At 36.0% G+C, this 23,277-nt stretch overlaps 1 protein-coding gene across 5 annotated transcripts in view; it reads left to right on the top strand.

Moving 5' to 3' along the window:
- Positions 1 to 21,122, top strand: part of YAF2 (YY1 associated factor 2) — an 85,999-nt gene extending 64,877 nt beyond the window's left edge. For 3 of the 5 annotated variants that reach the window (XM_043446428.1, XM_043446430.1, XM_043446434.1), the window contains 2 exons: positions 15,022 to 15,174; positions 15,975 to 21,122. In XM_043446428.1, the coding sequence (XP_043302363.1) occupies positions 15,022 to 15,174; positions 15,975 to 16,212 (391 nt within the window). In that variant the 3' untranslated portion in view covers positions 16,213 to 21,122. Of the gene's footprint in view, positions 1 to 15,021; positions 15,175 to 15,974 lie in introns of those variants that run through there. The other 2 variants (XR_006265363.1, XM_043446431.1) reach the window with 1 other exon arrangement.
- Positions 21,123 to 23,277: the final 2,155 nt, after the last annotated feature.

The raw sequence follows: 23,277 nt of genomic DNA, 5'->3' as shown, positions 1-23,277 counted from the left end.
TTGATAAGTTTTGGCAGGTGAGTACACCTGTGAAACCATCACCACAATTATGATAGTGAAACATATCCATCATCAGCAGAAGTTTCTTTATATCCTATTTCAGTTCTTCCCTACTATGCCTCCCTCCCATCTTCAGTCACTAGGCAACTGCTGATCTGCTTTCTGTGTAGTTTAGCTTGCATTTTCTGGGATTCTATAAATGAAATCTTAACAGTATATATACTCTTCTGTGTGTCTTCTTTAAGTATAACTGTTTTGAGTGTAACTCCTATAGTATAATTCTTTTTTGTTACCGAGTAGTATTCCATTGTATGAATTTCTTTTTTTATTCAGCTGTTAATGAACATTTGGGTTGTTTTCAGTTTGGGGCCACCACAAATAAAGCTACTGTGAACATTTGTGTATAAGTCTTTGTGTGGACATATAGTTCCTTCTTTAGATAAATATCTTAGAATGGAATAGCTGGCTTGTATGGATCAGATTTTTTCATATATTTCAGCATGAGATATTTTGTGTATGCATGAATATATGTGTGTCCTTGAGGAAAACGTTATGCCCAGAAGTTTTTCAGACACAATTTTCATTATTAAAATTAATACTCAGTGTATTAATTTCAATTTAAATATCTAATTTTTTCCTAAATGTTCATTTTGACAGATCTTATTCAATTTAGAAAATTTAGAAAAATTTAACTTCTTTTTTCCTAGGTGCAGTTATTTTTAAAAAGCATCACAGGTTAATTCTGTTGTGGAGCTCAGGCTGAGAACCATGAGAACAGATAGTATTTAAAGCCAAGTATTGAATGAGATCACCTAGGATAGTCATTTTTCAAACTTTTGTTTGCAAGCAAATACACATATTCCTGGGGCAAATTCTGAGAATTTGTATTTCTGCAAGGCTTCCAGATGCTGATACCCTCAGTTGAGCCGATGGGCCATACTTTGAATAGCCTATCCTAGAAGGTTAATGTAGATAGAAGAGATAACCTCAAGGCTGATTCCTGGCCCTTCCAAAGTTTAGAATTTGGAAAGAGGAGTAGAAAATGAGGCGGGGGAAAAAAAATGAGCCGGTATTCTAGAGGCATCTGAAGATAATTATAGTTCTGTCAGGAGGTAAAGTGTGATAAACTCTAAAATATGGCTTGAAGAAACGGAGTGAAATTCGAGCTGTAGTTGACTAATGGACATGGTAAAGTGCTCGTTGAAATTCTTTACTTGAAAGAAATGCTTTTGGTAGAGTGGTAGGGACAAAAGCCTGATTGATGAGAGCTCATGAGAGAAGGGAGGAAGGTAAGTACAGACAAATCATTTAATGCTTACTGTGGAAAAGAGAACAAAGAAGTGGGGCAAGCGACTAGAAGGGGGTGTGGAAGTAGGGATGGACTCTCTTTTTTTTTCTTTTTCAGGTAGGAACTATCATAATGTATTTGTATGCTGACAGGAATAACTTAGTAGAGAAGGAAATATGGTTGGTGCAGGAGTGGTGTCCTGGGAGAAGAGATCTTGTTGGCAGATAGAGGCACGATCTTAATAGGATTATGGAGAGGGAAAATTAGACTATCAGATAGCTTCTGTTGTCTTTCTGAAGTGAGAATCAAGGTCACTCCATGATAAGTAAAGAGAACACAATAAGTTTTGTTCAGCACTCTATCCTCAGTACTTAGAATGGTGATTTGAACATCTGAGGGCTTAGTTAATATTTGTTAACTGAATGAATGTAAGGAAGAGTGACCTTGGACTGGAGGGGAGGAGGCAAGGAGTCAAGTCAGGTAGTATAGAAGGTGGCTGTTGGCTTAGGCCAGAGTGGTGCTTGTGGGAATGAGGAGGAGAACTGTTCCAGTAATATTGGAAAAAAAAGTGAAAGGACTTGATTTTAATTTGACTAAGGGGATGGAAAAGTTGAGAATGACTTGTCTATAGCTCTGGAGCATGTCTTTAGTCTTTAAAGTGAAGTGGACTGTGATGTTCTTTAATTATGTGAGTGATTTTTCAAAGACTTAACTGCTGAACACTAGCATAGTTTTTATTAAGTTGATGTAGTCATCTTTCTTGTCCATACTTACCAGAGAGTGTCTCAGTAGCTCCTGAGCAATCAAGTCTCTCCTGCCACCACCTCTCAGGAATTTAGGGGGGAATTTAGGGGAAAATTGTGTCCTGGGCCTCTGAGGAAATGTTTGATGTTGAAAATTAAATGTATATAAACCTTGGAATAAAAATTCTTCAAAATACTCAGCATAGATTCTTAAAATGATGAAGGATACTGTACATTGCATTCTATAAGCAAACTAAGGCAAGGGACAAGACAAAGTGCATCGAACCTGAGGTGTCAATTTAATTGGTTTGGTGTGAATACTTTGGATCAGCAGACAGACTTGTTTTCCTCACAGCCATACCTCAGGGTCAACTGGGAGACGCAAGCATGAGCACTGAACAAGTGGGGGCTGTGGCGTCTCCACATTAACTTCAGTAGAAGTTAGTTTGCTTTCGAGATTGATTCAAGATGGTGGCTAGAAGGACATGCGTTCATCTCCTCCTGGGGGAGCACCAAAATCACAACTGGCTGTTAAACAACCATGGACAGGAGGAGGATGCTGGAACCCCCCTAAAGAAGGGGGGTACCCCATGTCCAAAGACGAGGAAAAAGCCACAACGAGACAGGAGGAGGAGCACAATCACAATAAAATCAAATCACATACCTGCCAGGTGGGTGACCTACAAAGTGGAGCACAATAGTACCAAAGAAGTTCTCTTGCTTTTGGGAAGGTTCTGAGCCCCACATCATGCTTCCCAGCCTGGGGATCTGACAAAGGGACTGGGAATCCCCAGGGAGTCTGACTTTGAAGGCCAATGGGATTTTATTACAGGACTTCCACAGGACTAGGGGGAATAGAGATTCCACTCTTAGAGGGCACAAACAAAATCCTGTGTGCATCAAGTGTCCAGGGGAAAGGAGCAGAGACTCTACAGGAGACTGAACCAGACCTACCTGCTCGTGTTGGAGGGTCTCCTGTGGAGGCCTGAGTCACCGGTGGCTCACCACTGGGATGGGGGCACCGGCAGCAGCAATCCTGGAAGGTGCTCCTTGGCATAAGCCCTCTTGGAGGGCTAACCCCTTCCACAGAGTGCATAGACCCCAGGGCTGAGACCCTCAGGCCAAACAACTAATAAGGAGGGCTGACAACCCCACCTATCAGCAGATGATTGGATTAAAGTTTTATTGAGCATGGCCCTGCCTGCCAGACCAAGACCCAGTTTTCCCACCACTAGTCCCTCCCATCAGGAAACTTACACAAGCCTCTTAACCTCATCCACCAGAGGGCAGACAGAAGAAGCAAGAAGAACCACAATCCCACAGTGGCTAGAACAAAAACCACGTCACAGAAAGTTAATCAGAATGAAAAAGTAGCGGGTTATGTCTCAGATGAAGGGACAAGATAAAACCCTAGAAAAGCAATTAAATGAAGTGGAGATAAGCAACTGTCCAGAAAAAGAATTCAGAATAATGATAGTGAAGATGATACAGGATCTTGGAAAAAGAATGGAGAAGATGCAAGAAATGCTTACCAAAGACCTAGAAGAACTAAAGAACAAACAAACAGATGAATAATACACTAGAAGGAATCAATAACAGAATAACTAAAGCAGAAGAATGGGTAAGTGACCTGGAGGACAGAATATAGAAAAAGAAAGAAAATGAAGACATCCTAAGAGACCTCTGGGGCAACATTAAATGTACCAACATTTGCATTTTAGGGGTCCCAGAAGGAGAAGAGAGAGAGAAAGGATCCAAGAAAATATTTGAAGAGATAATAGCTGAAAAGTTCGCTAATGTGGGAAAGGAAATAACCAACCAAGTCCAGGAATTCCACACAGAGTCCCAGGCAGGATAAACCCAAGGAGGAACAGACTGAGACACATCATAATCAAACTGATGAAAACTAAAGACAGAGATAAAATATGAAAAGCAACAAGGGGAAAATGACAAATAACATACAAGGGTACAAGCCAGAAGGGAATGGCAAGATTATTTGAAGTGATGAAAGGGAAGAACTTAAAACCAAGTTCTACTCAGCAGAACTCTCATTGAGATTTGATGGAGAAATCAAAAGCTTTCCAGACAAGCAAAAGTTAAGAGAAATCAGCAGCACCAAATCAGCTCTACAGCAAATGCTAAGGGCACTTCTGGCAGGAAGCACAAGAGAAGGAACAGACCTACACAAAATAAACCCACAACAGTTAAGATAATCACCTTAAGTGTAGATGGATTAAATACACCAACTGAGAGACATAGACTGGCTGGGGTTGAAAACATGTACATGTATGCACTTCCACTTAGCACATCATTCTACTTAACCCCCCAAATTGTATGTAATTACTTTATATTGTTAGGTTAATCATGTTTCCATTATAAACCATATTTGGAGTTGTAGTTATCTTTTTTTGGTCTGGCTATTGAGTGTGAAAACTGATAAACATCTTTTACTGTTGTGATTATGTAACTATTATTTGCTTAATACTATTGTATCATGAGGGCTTCCCTAGCAGCTCAGATAGCAAAGCATCTGACTGCACTGCAGGAGACCCGGCTTCGATCCCTGGGTCGGGAAGATCCCCTGGAGAAGGAAATGGCAACCCACTCCAGTATCCTTGCCTGGAAAATCCCATGGACAGAAGAGCCTGGCAGGCTGTACGGTCCATGGGGTCACAAAGAGTCAGACATGACTGAGTGACTAACACAACACAATTATATCATGATGGGTCAACAAAAATTAGAATTCTATATCACTATATCATTTAATAGAAAAACCTATTTAAAATTCAGGTGCATATCAGAATTATCTTGAAATTTTTTGAGAAATACAAATGCCCAAGTATTGCTTTTTTTCTTCAAAGCTCCAGATGTGTTTCTAACGTGCACCTATGTTTAAAAACAATTGGACTATATGATGGTCTTTTGCTTTTATCTAGTATGTTTCACTTTTTCTATTTCATATTCAGTGCTTCCTTTTCATTTAGTTTGTTTTCCAATTTCTCCATCTCTTTTTTCTTGTTGTTCTTTCTCAATCCTTTATCAAGCATAGTAGAAAAACTTTAGTATACATGCATAAATATAATAGCATGCATAATAAAAAGAGTATGTATAATACATATATTTTAGAAAATTTAGGAATTTTTGCCTAGCTAAAAAATTTATGACATTTTGATTCTACTTATTTGACTTAATATGAACAGAATGATAGATTTCTGATTTATATTTACTCAGAACTTTGATATAGTTCCATGTATTTTGGTATCTAGTATTACTGCTGAAAGTTTAGAAAGTTTATTATCTTAGTGATTTTTGAAAAAGACAATCTGAATGAGGCTTGAAGCCTCTAATCCAATTCTGAAAATATAAAGAGATACTTTTTCATAAAAAAAAACAGGAAATTAAATGTGATACAGTATTGTTAAAGTACAGATTTTGTTCAAATTACAAAAAATCTTATGCTAGTGTCCATTATTTATTTTCATACCTTATTCAAGATTCCACATTGTATTTAGTTGCATTGAGCATCTCCAGTGCGTGCAACAGATTCTGGTAAGTTCTTTTTTAATTTTTTTTTTGATACAAATATTTTCTGATTTTCCTTGTTGTATCTTCTTAGATATACCCATCATTTAAAAGTGCACATTTAATTTTCACATATATGGGACTTTAAGTTATCCTGGACATTAAATTTCTCATTTTGATATTGATTGCTCATTTAAATGCTTTCTTCTCTGCAGTCACCCTCTGTTTTTTCAGTCTCCTAACTTGATTGAGGCTTTCAGTGGCTAAATCAAAGATCTCTCTTGGTAAATATCACATTGCACTTGAAAATATGTTGGTTATTTTCAAGTATCTTTTGATACTGATATTTAACAAAATTCCATAGTGATAAGAGAACAGTCTGTGTGATTTCAGTGCCTTGTTGTTGTTCAGTCACCTAGTTGTGTTGACTTTGCAGAACACCAGGCTTCCCTGTCCCTCACCATCTGGAGTTTGCCCAAGTTCACGTCCATTACATCGGTGAAGTCATCCAGCCATCTCATCCTTTGTCACCCTCTTTTCCTTCTGCCTTCAATCTTTCCCAGCATCATGGTCTTTTCCAAGGAGTTGGCTGTTCTCATCAGGTGGCCAAAGTGTTGGAGCTTCAGCTTCAGCATCAGTCCTTTCAGTGATTATTCAGGGTTGATTTCCTTTAAGATTGACTGGTTTGATCTCCTTGTTGTCCAAGGAGCACCACAGTTTGAAAGCATCAATTCTTTGGCACTCTACCTTCTTTATGGTCCAGCTCTCACAACCGTACGTGACTACTGGAAAGACTATAGCCTTGACTATACAGACCTTTGTTGTCAAAGTGATGTCTTTGCTTTTTTAATAGACTGTCTAGGTTTGTAATAGCTTTCCTGTCAAGAAGCAATTGTCTACTAATTTCATGGCTGCAGTCACCATCCACAGTGGTTATAGAGCCCAAGAAGAGGAAATTGGTCACTGTTTCTACCTTTTCCCCTTCTATTTGCCTGAAGTGATGGGGCTGGATACCATGATCTTAGTTTTTTTTAATATTGAGTTTTAAGCTGGCCTTTTCACGCTCCTCCTTCACATCAAGAGACTCTTTAGTTCCTCTTTACTTTCTACCATTAGAGTGATACCATCCACATATCTGAGGTTGTTGGTATTTCTCCCGGCAGTCTTGATTCCAGCTTATAATTCATCCAGCCTGGCATTTCTCATGATGCACTCAGTGTATAAATTAAATAAACAGGGTGACAATAAACAGCCTTGTCATACTAGTTTGTCAGTCCTGAACCAGTCAGTTGCTCGCTACAGGATTCTTACTGTTGATTCTTGACCAGTATACAGGTTTCTCAGCAGACGGGTAAGGTGGTCTGGTGTTCCCATCTCTTTAGAGTTTTCCACAGTTTGTTATGTTCACACAGTCAAAGGCTTTAGTGTTGTCAGTGAAACAGGTAGATTTTTTTCTGGAATTCCCTTTCTTTCTCTGTGATCCAGCAAATATTGGCAATATGATCTCTGATTTCTCTGCCTTTTCTAAACCCAGCTTGAACATCTGGAAGTTCTCTGTTCACGTAATGCTGAAGCCTAGCATGCAGGAGTTTGAGCATAACCTTACTAGCATGGGAGATGATTGCAATTGTCTGGTGGTTTGAACATTCTTTAGTACTGCTCTTCTTGGAAATTGGGATGAGGATTGAACTTTTGCAGTCCTGTGGCCACTACTGGACCATGAACTTTTTGCACTTTGTTTTATGTCCCTGGATGCGTTCTAATGTCTCCTAGTTGATAGTCTGTGGGAACTTAAACAGAGTTTTTATTCTACTGTTGTGTGAAAATTGTATAAATCTTAATTATGTTAAATTGATTCATGGTGCTTTTCACGTCTACTATACCTTTCTACTTTTCTATATATTCATCCTATTTTTGAGAGTTTAATATTGAAACTCCAACTAAAAATCTTAATTTACTTAAAATGAATTGTAATATATAGTGGAAATATATGTAACTTTGTTCTGTATTTTCTAGTCTCCTTTGTTATCATACTTACAATTTAAAAAATAAAGAAAAATATATAAAAAGACATTAGTTTGCTTTCAGTTTTATATATTGTGATTCTTTGTAAAGATTTTATTTGCATGATGTACTGTAGAAACAGTAACAAAACATTTGTATATCTCTAGGGTAGGTAGCATTTGACTTTTGCTGAGAAGTTAGATAGTGCTGGTATTAGCAGAGTAGATTATTTCATTGTTTGGAGGTGGGGAAAGCCACATAGAAAGGACTCTTTAATCCTTTGATTTAGTAGTCACTATTTATGCAGAGCAGTCATACTTTAAACCTTTCATTCCGTTTTCATGAAAAAGGAAGTAAATGGCTCAGAAGCAAAATGGTATCAGCAAATTTTTCAAGAAAGTGAATTCTTGGAAGTTGGCACCTAGTTAAATCAGTGTTTACAAAATTAATTTATAGTTGTATTTACACATCATATTTAACAGGCTTTTATGATTGCTACTGTTAAGAGATATCTATTGAGCATCTAATACTTGTAAGTTCTACTGTATATGTATTTGTTGGGGATAGAAAAATAGGCAATATGTGATCTTTTCCCACGTAGGAATTAGAGTCCCATTGGTGAGGAGATAGAACACAGCCATAAAAGGATCAACAGCATTGCAGAAGAGTGTAGAAGACCACAGAGCTGCTGCAGGGGTTCCACAGACATGTGACGTACATTTCTTTTAAAAAATTTCAGTAACCTGTTTTATAAATGTCTTCTATGCACTAAATAGGGCTTCCCGGGCGTCTAGTGGTGCAAAATCCGCCTGCAGTGCAGGAGACGCACAGGAAATATGGGTTCAATCCCTGGGTCAGGAAGATTCCCCTGGAGAAGAAAATGGCAACCCACTCCAGTATTCTTTCCTGGGAAATCCCATGGACAGAGGAGCCTGGCAGGCTACAGTCCATGAAGCTGCATAGAGTCTGACATGACTGATCGACTAAGAAGCAGGATCAGTGTGCACCAAATATTCACGTTCACAGAAGGAAGATGATAAAGCTTACTAATTTATTTAGCTTATTAGTTACTTTTTTTTTTTTTTTTTTAACAATTTCTAGAGTAGCAAATCCTTCATTTGTGTTTCTCCAACATAGTGAAAAGACTCACATGGCCCTAGCAACATTTTTTAGTCATCATTTTCCCTCTTCTACCTCTGCCCTCTCATGATAGTTTTGCTCCCAAGCTACACTCATCAAAACCTCTGTAGCCTCAAAAACTGATTTGTCAAAAATAAGATCTGCCCTAGAAAGCCTGGGAAAGGAAGATACATTGAGCAGGCCAGGCCACAGAATGGACTTCCCTGGGCCCTGGGAGGAGAAATCCAGGGAATTTCAACAGAGTACCTTTCCTACGTTCCTGCTTGTTATGCTGCATGGTGCTTGGGCTCTCTGACTCCAGGTCTTCATATGACAATAATCCTGGATGAGTTTGTCTGCAGATTTAAGAATTGTTACATGAACAGTCTTTTAAGAACAGAAAGGGATATGGTTTCTCACACAAGTAGGCATTTAACCCAAAGGACTCTGTCATGAAATATTTTGCAATAGTGAACCTGAATCATCTTGTTTTGCAGTAGAACATGTGATAGTATTCTTTTTTCATCTTTGACATTTGGCACTGAAATTTATTTGATATGATTGGTAAGTGGACAGCTGCTGAAGGGTCAGAATGTATACCTAGTCTAGAAGTGACAATGTTTGATGCTTTGGGAGCAAAGAAAATGGTTGGCCTCTTCAAAAAATTGTGAGCTGTCAGGCTTTCAGATTAAAAGTGTTTCGATGATGCAATGCAAGAAGTGGAAGCAAAGAGAAGCCAGAGGCTATTAGAGATGTATTTGAGATCAGGAGTCACTATTTACAAGGTAAATATGTTCCTAGGATTAGGCCTAACAAGCTGATGAGGAATTAGTTACATTAGTCTATATCAGGTCTGTATACCTTCAAATAGAATAAAAATTTGGGTTTACTACTTTTTTAAAGTCTTGTAAAATTTTTAATACTAATTGTTCCTTTGTTTTTTTACTTCTGTAAATTATTCATAAAATTATTTTAAAGAGGAGGGTGGCAGTCCATGGTAATGGCTGTTTTTCTTGGTGTACTGACCGTTTAAACATGAACTAAAGTTCCTTCCATCATGTGGAAAGTTCCTTCCATCCATTTACTACAAGTAAATCCTCTGTCTGATTTTTGAAATCACAGCACATCCTTTTTTCCTTCTTGGTGCTTTTGACAAAATTTACTTTTATTTAGTTAGTTATCCTTTGTGTGGCTTCTCTCCCATACATTAAGCAAACACTTTGAGGGTGAGAACTGTGTCTGTCTTGTTCACAGTGAATCTCCAGCACCGTGTCTAGTGTCTGACATGTGTGGATGTGCAATGTATTTGTCAAACAGTGGGGCTTGTTTATAAAATCTTCCTTGGTTATATTTTTGGACTTCTGTTAGCAGTGTATCAACAGACTTGCAACAGGTTTAGATTTTTGGTTTAGTCTTTTAACTCACTTAAATTTATTATATTGCTTCAATTTACAATATATATATTTTAGTGTTTTGCAACAGATTGTCTTTCTCAGCTATGAGTAATGCTGCCTCCTTTAGAAAAAAATGAATAATTGCTTTATATCTTATTTATTTGTTGCCTATCCAGCTCGACAAAGCTAATTTGTGATGAGATTAATCAAGCTTAAAATGTTTATTTCATAATAGCACATAGAATTTTTGTTGCAGGGTGGTTGGGGTGGAGGGCAGACACATAGTTAGACACGGTATATATCAAGTCACCAATGACCAGTCTCCTACCCACATGAAAAGTCAAGCAGCTCCTAAAAGTACTTTGTTCTGATGAATAGGAGATATCCATAAATGTTTGTTGAAATGTTCCCTCCTCTTTTTTTATGTTACAGGAAAGCAATTTTTAGGTTACAGGAAAGCAAAAGAGACCTGTCAAACTTTACACCATCTCTTTGACCTTTTTATGATGGATACATAGGGACACAAGGAGATCCCCAAATTTTGGAATGCTGAATGTTACAAGTTACATCAAATCGTGACATATATGAATAATAGAGTACAGTTGAGATATGTCTGGATAGCGCTTATTTTTCTAACTGGGTGACCTTTTTGTCCTCCTGGTCACAGAACCTTCAGGATTGTAGGTGTATTGTCAAAAATCATGAATGATAAATTGCTGAACATAAAAAAGGCATACTGTATAAATACCCTTCCCCTTATATCCTATCTCCTACCTCTAAAATCCCCTGCTCTCCTCTAGATTTTTCTCACTTAGTAGAAAAGGGATCACAGTTAAACCTAAGACCCCTAGAGACAGGAGAGCTTTCTTTTGAATAGAGCATGGTGAAGGTGAGTCAGTTTATGATAGGCTGAAAAGATTGTCAGAAGCTGTGTTCCTCCTGCCTTCCATTGAAGGATCTTTAAAACTCATTCAGCCATTAGAGAGCAGCAGAAAGCTTGTTCAATAGTTAAGCTACATGTATACACATGTTTTGTGCTTCTTTGCATCCATAGTTGTACCAGATCAAATAATCCTACAAAAGAGGAGCAAAGATGTAATTTTTAAGTGAAAATCAACCATCTAATTAAAATAAGAATAAAAGAATGAATTAATAGACATTTAGGAAAATCTCAGATTAAAAGAGAAAGAGATGTAACTACTGGAAAACAAAAATAATATTTTTTGAGGCAGAACAGAGCAACTATAGAAAATTTGTTGGTGCTTAAAAACCAACAAAAAATTAACAACAGACAGTGCCAAGTACAGAAATTATTGGCTGCTTATGCGATCACTAGTCTCACATTTCCACTTGCTCCAGGGACACCTTTTCTTAAATTTTATAAAATCCACAAACCCAGCATGACCAGCACCATCATTTCTAGTTTGATGTGATGGTCTTCTAGCTTGTCTCCTGATTCCAGTCTTTCACCTGACCAGGCCAGCTAGTCTTTCTTTCTGTGTTGTTTTTACCTTGTAGAAGAATATACATTTATTACTTTTGTTCTTACCTCTGAGAATATGACACTTAGAAGAAATCTAGATTCATAACTAGTTTTAAAATATTGATTTATTTAAGTCAACCTTATGGTTTTATGGAGAAAATCATGCTCTATTGACTGATATGCTTTCATTTTCAGATTTATGGGCCATATAAAAAGGGGAAATGGTTCTAGAAAGATTCTGGAGAGAGAACTTGTTAACTATGAAAAAGACTTGGTAGCAGTTTTATTGTAAAGTTCATGAAGTTGGGAATTAGTTTTCTTTCTTACGTAAAAGTGGGAGTGATTGAGGAACTGTGTCTCATAAGCAACATGTACCAACTTGTTGACAGATACTGATGGGGAAGGGGAGTGATTGATAGCGTTGTAAAAATATTCAGTACCTAACCACAACACAGCAGTTACATTCCTAAAAAGTTCGTGATCAAAGAATCCATGATTGAGACAGTTACATCTTAAGGGAAATACTGTGTTGAGGTTGATAATGAATCCAGAAAACCTAGAAAAATATTGTTTTGCTTAAAAACAGCACTAAATAAAGAGAACATACCTGATTATATATCTGAAGTTAGTGAGAATGGCCTCTAAATAACTCATGTCAATTTATTGATTGGTGGAAACATCAGGATTTCTACTCTAGAATGTGAATTTTTTTTAGTTTCACCATTTATTGTAATTCAGTTTAAAATTTTTATAAATTTATTTTGTATTCAATTTTAGGTTTAAGGGAGTAAGAGTACAAACTGTAATAAAGGAAGTTGTCAAACTTCCATTGGTTATGGCAGGAAGAGATTCAGAGACCCATAATGCCTTGGGAGACAAAGGATGACTACACCTCAGTTGCATTATATAGCTTGGAGTGACTCTCAGTTTTAGGTGACTCACTGGTTCACCAGGCACTAGTGTAACCAAATCTTTTCACAACCTGCCACACCTTTGAACTTTCTTTCTCTTTACATACCCTAGAATAATTAAAAGAGGAATTAGTTCCTGCTGCTCTTGCCTTTGACTGCTTGCTGGCTTCTGTGTAGTGAGTGGTTGATCCTCTGAGTAAGCATGAGACAGTGTTCCTTTCCTTTAAACACATCTTTGTGGGTGAAGGGTGGGAGGGAGGTTCCAGGGGGAGGGAACATACGTGTACTTACGGCTGATTCACATCGTATGACGGAAACCAGCACAACATGGTAAAGTGGTTGTCTTCCAATTAAAATTGTTAATAAATGCAAAAAAGCCTTTCCTCGTCAAACCTGATTTTATCATTCATTCATTTTTCAACAAATATTAGGTGCCTAGTATTTTCCAGTACTATGCTAGGTACTAATTATCCAGTGGTGTATAAAACTGATACCACCTCTTACTTTGTGGAGTTTATACTCTAGATAAAGAAAGAGACGGTAAAATTAAAATTGCAACTCCTTCCTTAAATCTCCCTGTGTTCCTTACCTTTTTTTTTTCTTCCATAGCATTTATTCACATCTAAGACTTTATTTTTTGTTTAATTTCACCCACAGAATACTGGTTACATGAGAACAAGCAAGAGTTTCTGTACATTTTGCTAAGGGACTGTATTGGTTGAGAAGTGAGAAAGGCAGTTTTAATTAGTCACCATGTCGCCTTGATTCTGCTTCTTCATTCTGTCTTTAAATAACCCCACGTCTGCTTCATTTTCGTTCAAGCCCTTTTTATTTTTGCCTGATCTATTAAAGTGGCTTTCCCTGCCTCTGTAGTACCTTTCTCTTCCAGATTGCTGCCAGTAATTTTTGTAAAATTCAAGTCTGAATTTCTTCAGTGATCTCCCATCTTTAAAGAGTAAATCAGACTCCTTAGCTTTGCATTATCAGGTTCCTTCATATCTTTCTTTCATTTCTCTGCCACTCCCTGATCTCCATCTTAAACTTACTGCTGCAGTAATGTTAATATATTACACTCCTTTAGGCTTCTTTGCAAAATGTGGTGGCTAGACCAGAGGCTTCTGCTTAACTGGGAAGCTATTAAAAATGCAGATTTTAGGCTCCATCTGAGACCTACTGAATCAGAACCCTGGGAGCAGAGCTAAGCAAGCTAAACAAGACTTTCTAGTAATCCTGACGTACCTTAAATTTGAGAACCACTGCTTTAGTCCTTTTTCTTTTAAAGTTTATTTCCTGAACAAGCTCAGCCAATAATATTTTCATCTATGTAACTCTTAATATGCATCATTAACTCTGGTATCTGGGTCAGCCCTACTTTTTATATTGTATTCTGGATATCTTTCCTGGATATCCTATCTGTACTTCAGACTCTGTAGGTTCTAAACAAAATTCAGTATCCATCAATTGAGATGTTTTATATACTGCATTTCCTGTTTCCTCCTTCAAAGGATTCCTCCTCGCAGCTTTGAAAGCTAGATTGTGCAGTATTTTCTCTTTGGTTTCTATTTTGTCTTGTTTTAGAAGAGCAGAGGAAAAAAAATTTTTTAACAGCTCTACTGACCAAAATAGGGTCAGGATTTTCCAGGCAATAGATTACTGTTTTTTGTAGACCATCTGTTATGATTTATTTTTATCTTATTTTTCCCTGTTTTGTCCCTCCCATCTTTTTTCCCCTCTTTAGTAGTCTTTCTCATTTTAAGAGACTATTAACTTTGAATCTTGACCTCAGCCACCCACACTGTACAGTAAAGTTGGAGGGATCCTTGACCCTGGGCTAATAGAGTGACAACTGGTATCAAAGGCTGTAGTCAGGAAACATTTCATCTCTCTCGGTACAGTTTTGCAGTAGGCTCTCAATACATTTTTTCTTTCTTTTTTTTTTTAATAAGTAAGCTAGGCAAGTCTCAAAAGACTGGGAAGATCTTCAAGGTCAAAAAAGCACAGTGAAATTGTGGCTAGGTAGGTAAGGAACCTTAAAGACTTTAACAATAAGGAGAAAATTTACTGAATGAATAAATGAATGATTTTTAAAGAAAAGAATAGCCACTGTCACAGATGGTGAGATATTTCCTTCTCTGAGAGAGGAGGGATACATTTAGATTTTATTTCAGTGTAAACTTTCAAGTTTAATTTAAAAATCTCAGGTTTGTTTATATGTTTGCTTCCCCATGAGCACTGTTTGATATACATTTTTAATAATTTTCATGTTGATTTATGTGACAGTTACATTTTAATAGTTTGACTATATATCTTGGGCAATAACTTTGAACTGTTATTATAGTTCTATTTTTGTTGACTAGGAAAGATAATAATGTATATGTGTGTGTGTATACATACATTTTTCTGTTAAATTGCACATCTGAATTACCTTACATATGAGAAATTTTTATATGTGAATATCACAGTATGTATCTATTCTCATAATTTGAGGTATTCTCATGAAAAATCATGTTGTTAAATTATAGTAATAAAAAAACCTTTGTTTTTAACATGCACACAGGAAGCCTCGACCTGTCTCCCAGTTGGTTGCACAGCAGGTTACTCAGCAGTTTGTACCCCCTACACAGTCAAAGAAAGAGAAAAAAGACAAAGTAGAAAAAGAAAAAAGTGAAAAGGAAACAACTAGCAAAAAGAACAGTCATAAGAAAACCAGGTAAATTTGAAGAGTGTTTTAATGGTACTTTCGAAGTAATAAAATTAACCATTTAATATTGTCTTTTAACACTGATATAGAAAGTAGAATATGAAATATATAACATAGAAATGAAAGATTTCATCTGTTTTACTATGTCATGAAAGTATTTTTTCAAGTTGAAGCTGTATTAGAAATTAAACACGGAGGCCACAAATACAGGCTTAAGTGTGAGGATACTTTCTGCTTTTTGTTTTTGTTTTACTCGATTAAAAGACATCTGTGTTCGAACTATTTCTTTTTCACTCATAAAGCCAGGAGTGATATTCACAGTACTGAGCAGATGTTTGCCTGAATTTTAGCCAATCAGAATGGCCCTGGGTCCTGGCAGAGCAGACAGTCACGATGCCCTTCTCCTAGGTGCACATCAGCGGAGCGGCAGCCCTCCACCTGACTCAGCCTTGGCTGCTGTTAGCTTCCTCTGTGACGCAGCTCTGACTGCTGTTCGAAAATCCTTACTGCAGTGAAATTGATACGCCGTCTGCAAAGTGATGATCAAGTGATCAAAGCACAGTTAGGAGACCCTTACTCCCAGTGTTTTTTGTCATGTTGAGGAAGATTCATGAATGATTGGCTTGATTAATGTTAATGATTTCAAGCATTTAATTATATTTTTGTGTTTAGTTACACATGAAAAATAGAGCTTTAAAGATAGATGTACTTATTTTGTCATTTTTACTTTAATTTAATATGCATTCCATGCTCAGAGACTTGGTAGATAGAAAAGCTAGTTAAAAATTTTTATCATCTTTTGTGTTTAGGCCAAGATTGAAAAATGTGGATCGGAGTAGTGCTCAACACTTGGAAGTTACCGTTGGAGATCTGACAGTCATTATTACAGACTTTAAGGAGAAAACGAAGTCACCGCCTGCATCTAGTGCTGCCTCTGCAGATCAACACAGTCAGAGTGGCTCCAGCTCTGATAACACAGAGAGGGGAATGTCCAGGTCATCTTCACCCAGAGGAGAAGCCTCGTCACTGAATGGAGAATCTCATTAAAGTTTATTTTCTCCAGTCTCCGTCACTTCTGTCATACCATGCAAATACACGGATTATGCCAAGAAGTACCACATTTTCATGACAAACATATTCATGCACAATCCATGATTTGCGTTTTAATTAAAATAGAAATTTGTTAGAATTCGTTAGATTTTAATTGCAATCTGTGCCTACCAAACATTTCCAGACTTAATGTTTTGGTCTCCACAGTTAAAGATGCCATGAAAATGTGGTTGAGTTATTCATTATGCAGTGTTATTGGTAAGTCTATTTTCACTTTTAGTTTAGTGAATTCTAACACATAATTCTTGAATTCTCTACTATTGGCATGTAACGAATTTAAATTTTTATAACATAGTGCAAGTTGCCTAAATATGTATTATTTGAGAATTGTGAAACAAATAGTTATATGTATACAAGTCAAAGATCAACTTAATCAACTATTGCTGCAACAGAATTTTCTTAATGGTTATCCTCTTAAATACACCTGCTGGTACTTGGTGTGGTTAAATAGGAAGATTGTTATTAAATAAAGAATTTGTATAAACCATTGCCAATGTTTTTGACACATTTTACTAAATTATTGTTTCTGAATTATGTTTTAGGTTTTATCTGTTCTGGGGGGGTTTGCTTATCTTTCAAAACATTCATTTATTGTAATGTTTACTAGCAGACTAGTAAACAATAAAACATTGATTACGTAGCTTTATAATTCAGGTTTAGTGCTATTGTCATTGAACACTGGTATTTTCTGTATTGTATAGAACATTAAAATTCAAGTAATTATAAGCATTTGACGAAAACAGAAGAGAAAAGAAAGCTGTAATTTTAAGAGCTGAATTTTGGAAAAGCTTTAACTTAATAATAGTTTTATCACTGTTTCCTTGCCCCAGACTTATCCAGGGTCATAGGAGTATGAATCTAATTAATACACAAATGGGAACTGTTGCACAGAACTAGGAAATAACTAATATTTAATCAGCTTAATTGGCCTCTTTATTAAATATAACAATTCTTATAAAAATTATAGTACCCTATTTTCAGAGACACTTGCCAGTTTATGCATTTATCAATATCCTAAAATTAAAAAAATATTTACAGCCCCACTTACTATTATGTAAATTTACCAATAAAATATTTTTATGACTACAGATTTTGCATTTTTGTTTGCAACTAATAAAAGTGTTTTATGTTGTCTTTAAAAATCCAACTTAGAAACCACACAGTACTTAAATTATAGGGTCTCCCACTTTCTCTTAGCCATTTGTTTAATACATATTTACCTGTAGGAGACTTTTGAACTATAAATGAACTTTAAATCATAATGTGGATACAAAATATCACATAAAAACATCACGATAGCATTTGAAGAAAGGAAACTGTAGACTCTGACAGTTGTGATATTTGGTGGTTTCATGTGGTAATGTAATTTTTTGTTTAATTGCAGTACTTTTTACAGGCACTATGGTACTGTCTTTTTGTAAGATGCAAGTTGTGAAATACAGTTAATTGCATACAGTAAAAGTCTGTGATTAAAACATTTATATACCTCATTCTTTAGTGTTGTTAAGTGAAAGAATTTTGTTTTTAAGATACTTCCAGTGGAACCCCAAATAACTGGTATGTTCTTTTAAAACATGAAATTTTTAAATTTTATTCTTTTTCACATGTTTCAAATGTTTTATATATATGCATATATATTCATTTTTTAGACGTAGTAAAAATTGCAAGTATTAACTGTAATAGGGAAAATATTATAATATTTAAATTAGAACTACTCTTTGGAGATACTGGGTCTTCTGATGATGATTAAATACTTTCTAGATGTATTTTAAGTGGACTGCAAGAGAGAATAATCAGATAGCAGATGGGATTTTACCTGAACGGAGCACAGTCATCTTTGTAAATAGTAAGGAGACACTGCAGCATGGGAATGAAGATGCTAACTGGTGTCTGGCATTTTAATCTCTTGGAGAACCTAAGTTAGCTTGAGTGAGTCACTCCAGGTCATTTCTCCTCTGGTATACAGGGATAATGATAATCATGTCTAGCTCATAGTGTTGTTGGATTAAATGTCAATCCTATACAGTTCTTAATAATTACCTGATACATACCCAATGCTCAGTAAAGGTGAGCCTTTACTATCTTTATAGGTAAAATCCCATTTACAGAAACATAATGCTTTTTGGGTTTTTTTTTTGGTAACAAAAATTATTTCCATGCCTTCTTGCATGACTGAAAGGAATTGTGTTCTACAGGTTAAACTGAATTTTTACACCAGATGTTTGCTCTGATCCCAGATGAGCTATCTTTCTATAATTAAAGAATTTGATGATATGCATTATGAGACAAGAGAAATGAGTTGAGTTGGCTACTTTGACATTTTGTTTTCCTTTCGTTAATTATAGTTACGTTTATCTGCCTTTGTTTCACCCTACCTCAAATACACTTCCAAACCAGGAGACAGACCCCAATTCTATAAATACTTATCTCTAATGTTCAAGTATGCAAAAAGATTCAGAGCCTGGACTTAAGGTATATATTTAGCTCTGTTTCATCAGCTTACCTTGTGGTTTTAATAGTGGATTCTTTTAGCCAAATTCTACACAAAAAGAGCATTTGGATGTTTTTCAGAGTTTATTAGCTTATTTTGATATAAGTAAGAGTGAAGATATAATTTGAGGCATACAAGAATACATATTCTTAAAACCTTTTATATTACACAGAAATAGTTGACTTAATAACTTAAAGGTTTTATTTTTATTAAATGCTTTCCTAAAATTATAGTGATTATAGACAAAGTGAAAACATTTAAAAAGAAAAGACCTCAGCTTTTCTAAGTTGACATATTTATTACCTTTTTTTTAGACAAAAGTCCTCATCGCCTGACAACATTGTAGTTTATTCATAGTATATGCATTTATGCTGAGTGGTCCAGAATTTTTAGTTTCCACTGACACTCTTATTTTACCTGTTTCCTTGGTCTGCCACTTATCTCTTTCCTTAAATCTTTTAAAGACTTGAAGTAGGAACTGGGCCATTAATAGAAACTTCTGTACTGTACTTTGAAAATTAAGTGAAAACAGTGAACGTGTGTGTGAAGAATAATCACAGAGTGATACTTTGACTTAGCACTGGCTCCTCCCTTAACCGCAGGCACCTTCAGGTGTCTGGAACAAGTGAAATGTAGAAAAACTGAAGTGTAGAAAAGTCATCAGTGACAAAAGAGCAGAATCGGGAGACAGCGAGGTTACAGAATACACGATGTGACTGATCATTTTGTGAAAGCAGAAGGAAAAAACATTCCCTGGCTATTGAGGGTGATGAAAAAGAATGTCCCCTAATAACAAAGGCAAGGAAGTGTAGAAATGGGAAAAAATAAGGGAGGCAGAAAGAGAAAAAGCAATAATAGTAGGAAAAATTAGAAAATGGGACATTGGAATGCAGTTGATGATGGCAGAGGAGAATCACTAGGAAGGGAGAAAAAGGACAAATAGAAGAATTTGTCTTGGGAAGTCTCTTGGAAGAAATTTTAAAGCATGATAAATCATCTTCATAATGACGCAGTCATTGTTCCAGTTGTGTTTACTAGAGCAGCAATATGTGTAATAGCTATAAAATGATTTTCTTCAAAGCCAGTTCACTTTTAGAAGCGTCATAGAGAAGATTTACCTTGAATTATATGAACACTTTACTGTCTTGAATGCACAACCCTGCTAGCCTGGATAATCTGAATGTTGCACTTTTTAATACGGCTTTGTATTTAGCCAGTGCAGGTATTCCTGCCTTTGCGGAATGGGCCAATTCTGGAGCATATGAAATGTCATGATAAGACCAGGTCCATCCATACTAGAAAAATCAAGTAGAGCTCTGATAGCTTTCAGTTCTCTGGGACATGTTTCATGTTCTGAATTGCTTTTCGGTGATGATTTCTCTCCCCTCCTTCAGTGAAAGTTGTAGGCTATAGTAGCTGTTTTATTGCCACACTCAGTATTTTCCTGATCTTGATTTTCTTTATGTTGGTATTCAATTCAGTGAACATTTATTGAGTTTATTTGTGTCTTAGGCACGGGTCTGGGGGTTGGTTTCAAAGACTAAGATGTGGAACTCTCATACTGGAGGAGAGACCTGTATATATAATGCCATTACTTCAACAATAAAAATACAGAAGTAACAGAAGGGGGAGGGCTTGCCACTTTCTTTTCCTAGAAAATTCAGGCTTGGCCTGAGTGCCCACTGTGAGTCCACATTGAAGATACTAGGATCTCACCTTGATACTTGTAGCTGATAATGTTGGGTGTTAACCAGTAACTTTAGCCAGCTACCATTTCATCACCCTAGCTTGGATTTTCAGAAGTTAGACCTTAAGCCATGTAATGTGAGATTATTATTTTCCCGTTCTAATTTTTAAAAGTCAGTAAACCATTGAATAAGATCTCCTGTTGCCTTTTTGTGAGGATATTGAGGAAACATTACATCTCTCAGAATCTAAATGAGAAATTTTATTCAGACCTGTTTCAGGAAGAGCTTTACTTCAACCTGAGAAATCAATTTGCATGTTTCTTATGAACAATGCAAATCACTGACTGTTTTCCAGTGTTTGCTATAGTTGTGAGAAATCTCAGATTAAAATCAGGCCTACTTTTAATAATTAGGTAGAACTCAATCATCTGTGTATTTGTATTCTGACTTGTTATTTTTGATCCAACTATATTTTTCTAGATTACAATTTTTATCTACGTAACCTTTTTCCTTGTGTTCTAAAGTTCCTTAAATCTCTTCTGTAAATAAGGCTAAATAGTAATACTTAAAAAAAAAAACTCAAAAAAGCTGCTTAATTTTAGTTGTGAGGAGAAGCTCCCATGTGAAATTTTCAGGGCAAGTATCCAGTAAAATGCATCCAACTGAAATTCCTGTGGAGTGGAAATAATACATAAGTTTGGTGGGTCTTCAGTTACATCCAGGGAAACCTGGATCTGCTGATTTACCTAGATATTGATATGTTCATCAACTCTTACCAAGAGAATTCAGAAGCTAAACTGGGTACTAAGACCTATTAATTTAAACTTTTTCATGTGAATTATTTTCACTGTTCTAATTCAGACTAATAGCAACAAGGAGATTAGCCTGTGTTTAGAGTTGGGATATTGTTCTAAAACCAGTTGGGGAGTAGACTCCTAAAGGACGAAAATGTAGTGAGAGCATTAAAAAGGAAAGGAAAGTAGGCTGGTTTCAGAATTGAAGAACTGAGTGATCTGGCCTTAGGTTGGAGAGAGAGCTTTTGGTCTTTAATAAGAGATATATGAAAGACTATGATGATTTCAATATACGATAAGGTAAATAATGTAAGGAACAATTAGAACAAAAATAACCTTTTACCTTTATTTAAAATACAGAAATGAGAAAAAAACCATTTCAACATATGAAACCTATTAATATTAAATTAAAACATAGACTTTTAGGATGTAACTTCTATATAGAAAGGAATAATAGATAACAAGAATTCTGACTTTATTTTTCAACTAAGCACTATACTTCTGAAGTGTAATGGTATTCTTTGTTTTCGTCTTTCAATTTTGAGGAATCTGGGTCCAGATGGCATGAATGTTTTAATTCTAATTTTCCCCGTAACTAAATTTCCCTGCAAATCTAGACTTTTAATTTCACTGACAGTACTTTTTAAAGAAATAATAATAGATTGTAATCTATTAATGGGAATGGAGGGTTCCTGTAGATTTAACCAGGGAGAATGAATAAGGATGGCCCATAGGATAATTCTTTCTCCCCTCCCCACTCTGCCTCTTCATACTCTCCCTCCTTTGTGGGCAGAAATAAACTAGCTGAATTCTGGGATTATTTGGGAGTGAAAAGTGAAAGTCGTTTCAGTTGTGTCCGACTCTTTGCGACCCTATGGACTGTACAGTCCATGGAATTCTCCAGGCCCCAGGACTGGAGTGGGCAGCCTTTCCCTTCTCCAGGGGATCTTCCCAACCCAGGGGTCGAACGGGGGGCTCCTGCATTGAAGTCTCACCATTTATTAGTTTTCCACCGCCACTCTTTTCCTAATCTTTTTGCCTACAGCTGAGTTTTTTGAGCATGAAAAGAATCACTTTACTCTTTCATCTTCCCTCTTACCCTACCCTTTTTCCATATTTACTGGTCTGAATGAACACAAAATGAAATTTTTTGCTCCAACTGACAACATAGTCTTCCAACTTTTTCCTCCAGTCCAACAAGGTCTCTAGGAAATAGCTTGTGAAAAATGAAGAAATTTCACTAGAGGCCAACAAGAGGAGAGAATGATTTTTACTCTCAGTGTGAATTTCTGATTCTTTGTGCTCTGCATCTAATCTGATTTCTATTTCTTTGATTGTAAATTTAATTTGTCTTATTCCTTAAGACCAGTCTAAGAGATTTCCATGTAATATCTTTTTTCTTCCTTTTTGATTTTACTTTTTAATCTGCATCACGTAGTTTAGCATTTATTTGTTCATGGTGAGATAGCATGGTATAAGGGAAAAAAAACAAATACACACTGTGGATCCTCAAAGTTTTCCATTTGAATTATGGATCTTCATTATTGGCCATGTTATTAATGAACTTCTCTAAATTTTAGGTTCCTTGTTTTTTTTTTTTAAAGAATAAAATAACATCTATTTCATATAGCTGTTATCAGGATTAAGTAAGATTATGCAGACCTTTATAAAGTGAAAGTTATGTAAAAAAAATTCTTTGAACTTTACTCTGAAAAGGTATAGAATTTACCTTGTCCCTCATAGGATATCTTTTTTTAAAGAAGTACTAAAATGTAGAATTGGAAAAGAAATACTGAGCAGAAGCATTTGCTCTAGAATGACTTAGGAAAGATTTTTTAAAATGTCATTAACTGAGTGTCTATTATATATCCAACATGTACCAGGAGCTCCATGAAAAATCAAGATTAGTCTTTTGAATAGAAGATTTTTGAGATTTGGATTATCCTGAATCAGAGTTTCCCAGGTCTGGAGAAGGTCTCTATCTCCACAATTTAACCAACAACCAGTGTTGCTGCTTTTAAATTTCTTT

Source organism: Cervus canadensis, chromosome 25 (genome assembly GCF_019320065.1).
Source record: "Cervus canadensis isolate Bull #8, Minnesota chromosome 25, ASM1932006v1, whole genome shotgun sequence".
Lineage (NCBI taxonomy): Eukaryota > Metazoa > Chordata > Mammalia > Artiodactyla > Cervidae > Cervus > Cervus canadensis.
Note: the sequence above shows the minus strand (reverse complement) of the source record. Positions and strands in the feature narration are given on the sequence as shown.